Source organism: Morus notabilis, unplaced genomic scaffold (assembly GCF_000414095.1).
Source record: "Morus notabilis unplaced genomic scaffold, ASM41409v2 Scaffold2314, whole genome shotgun sequence".
In the NCBI taxonomy this organism is placed as follows: Eukaryota; Viridiplantae; Streptophyta; class Magnoliopsida; order Rosales; family Moraceae; genus Morus; species Morus notabilis.
In genome coordinates this window covers 20649-21559 of record NW_010359202.1, presented here as the reverse complement: position 1 = coordinate 21559, position 911 = coordinate 20649, and the positions used below count along the sequence as shown (strand labels likewise).

Sequence of the window (911 nt, the reverse complement as noted above, 5' to 3'; positions counted from 1 at the left end):
GGGAGGAAAGGAAAAAGCCACTAGAAGCAGAGGCTAAGAAATATATTCCGGAAGATGTTCCTTCCCTAGAAGGATGCTTCCCCAATGATTTTTTGGATTTCATTTTCGAACAGTACCAGTTCGAAAGCATCATCTCCGGGAATCTTTTGAACACAAACCGGGTGATGGAAAAGCCTTACATGGACTTAATGGATAGGATTCTTCAAGAGAAGAGAAATTGGGGAATTGGACCGTTCAATCCGGTCGAATTGTCAGAGAAGAAAGCGCAAAACGACAGGCACAACATGTGCTTGGATTGGCTTGACAAGCAGGCACAAAAATCGGTCATTTACGTGTCGTTTGGGACAACCTCAGTCTTCACGGACAAACAAATAGAAGAAATAGCTCTAGGGTTAGAACAAAGCAAGCAAAAGTTCATCTGGGTACTAAGAGATGCAGACAAAGGAGATGTTTTTGGTGAAGTGAGAAAGATTGAGCTCCCAAAAGGGTATGAAGAGAGAGTGAGAAATATGGGGATTGTGGTGAGAGATTGGGCGCCCCAGTTGGAGATTTTGGCGCACCCGTCCACAGGTGGGTTTTTGAGCCACTGTGGTTGGAACTCTTGCATGGAGAGCATCACCATGGGAGTGCCCATTGGAGCTTGGCCAATGCACTCGGACCAACCAAGGAACACAACTTTGATAACCAAAGTGCTCAAAGTTGGCACGGTCGTGAGGGAATGGAACCGCCGCAATGAGGTTGCGGCGGCGTCTATGGTTGCTGAAGGTGTGAAAAAGTTGATGGCTTCCGAAGAAGGGAATAAGATGAGGAAGAGGGTTGAGGAACTGGGTGGTGCCGTCAGGCGATCGGTGGCGGAAGGTGGAGCTTCTCGTGTGGAGTTGGATTCTTTCATTGCTCATATCACTAGATAG

At 47.3% G+C, this 911-nt stretch overlaps 1 protein-coding gene across 1 annotated transcript in view; it reads left to right on the top strand.

The window, feature by feature from the left end:
* LOC112090765 (zeatin O-glucosyltransferase-like) overlaps positions 1–911 on the top strand; it is a 1482-nt gene extending 571 nt beyond the window's left edge. Inside the window, exon 1 of the mRNA XM_024162818.1 lies at positions 1–911. This exon is cut by the window's left edge and continues 571 nt beyond it. Within this exon, the coding sequence (XP_024018586.1) occupies positions 1–911 (911 nt within the window).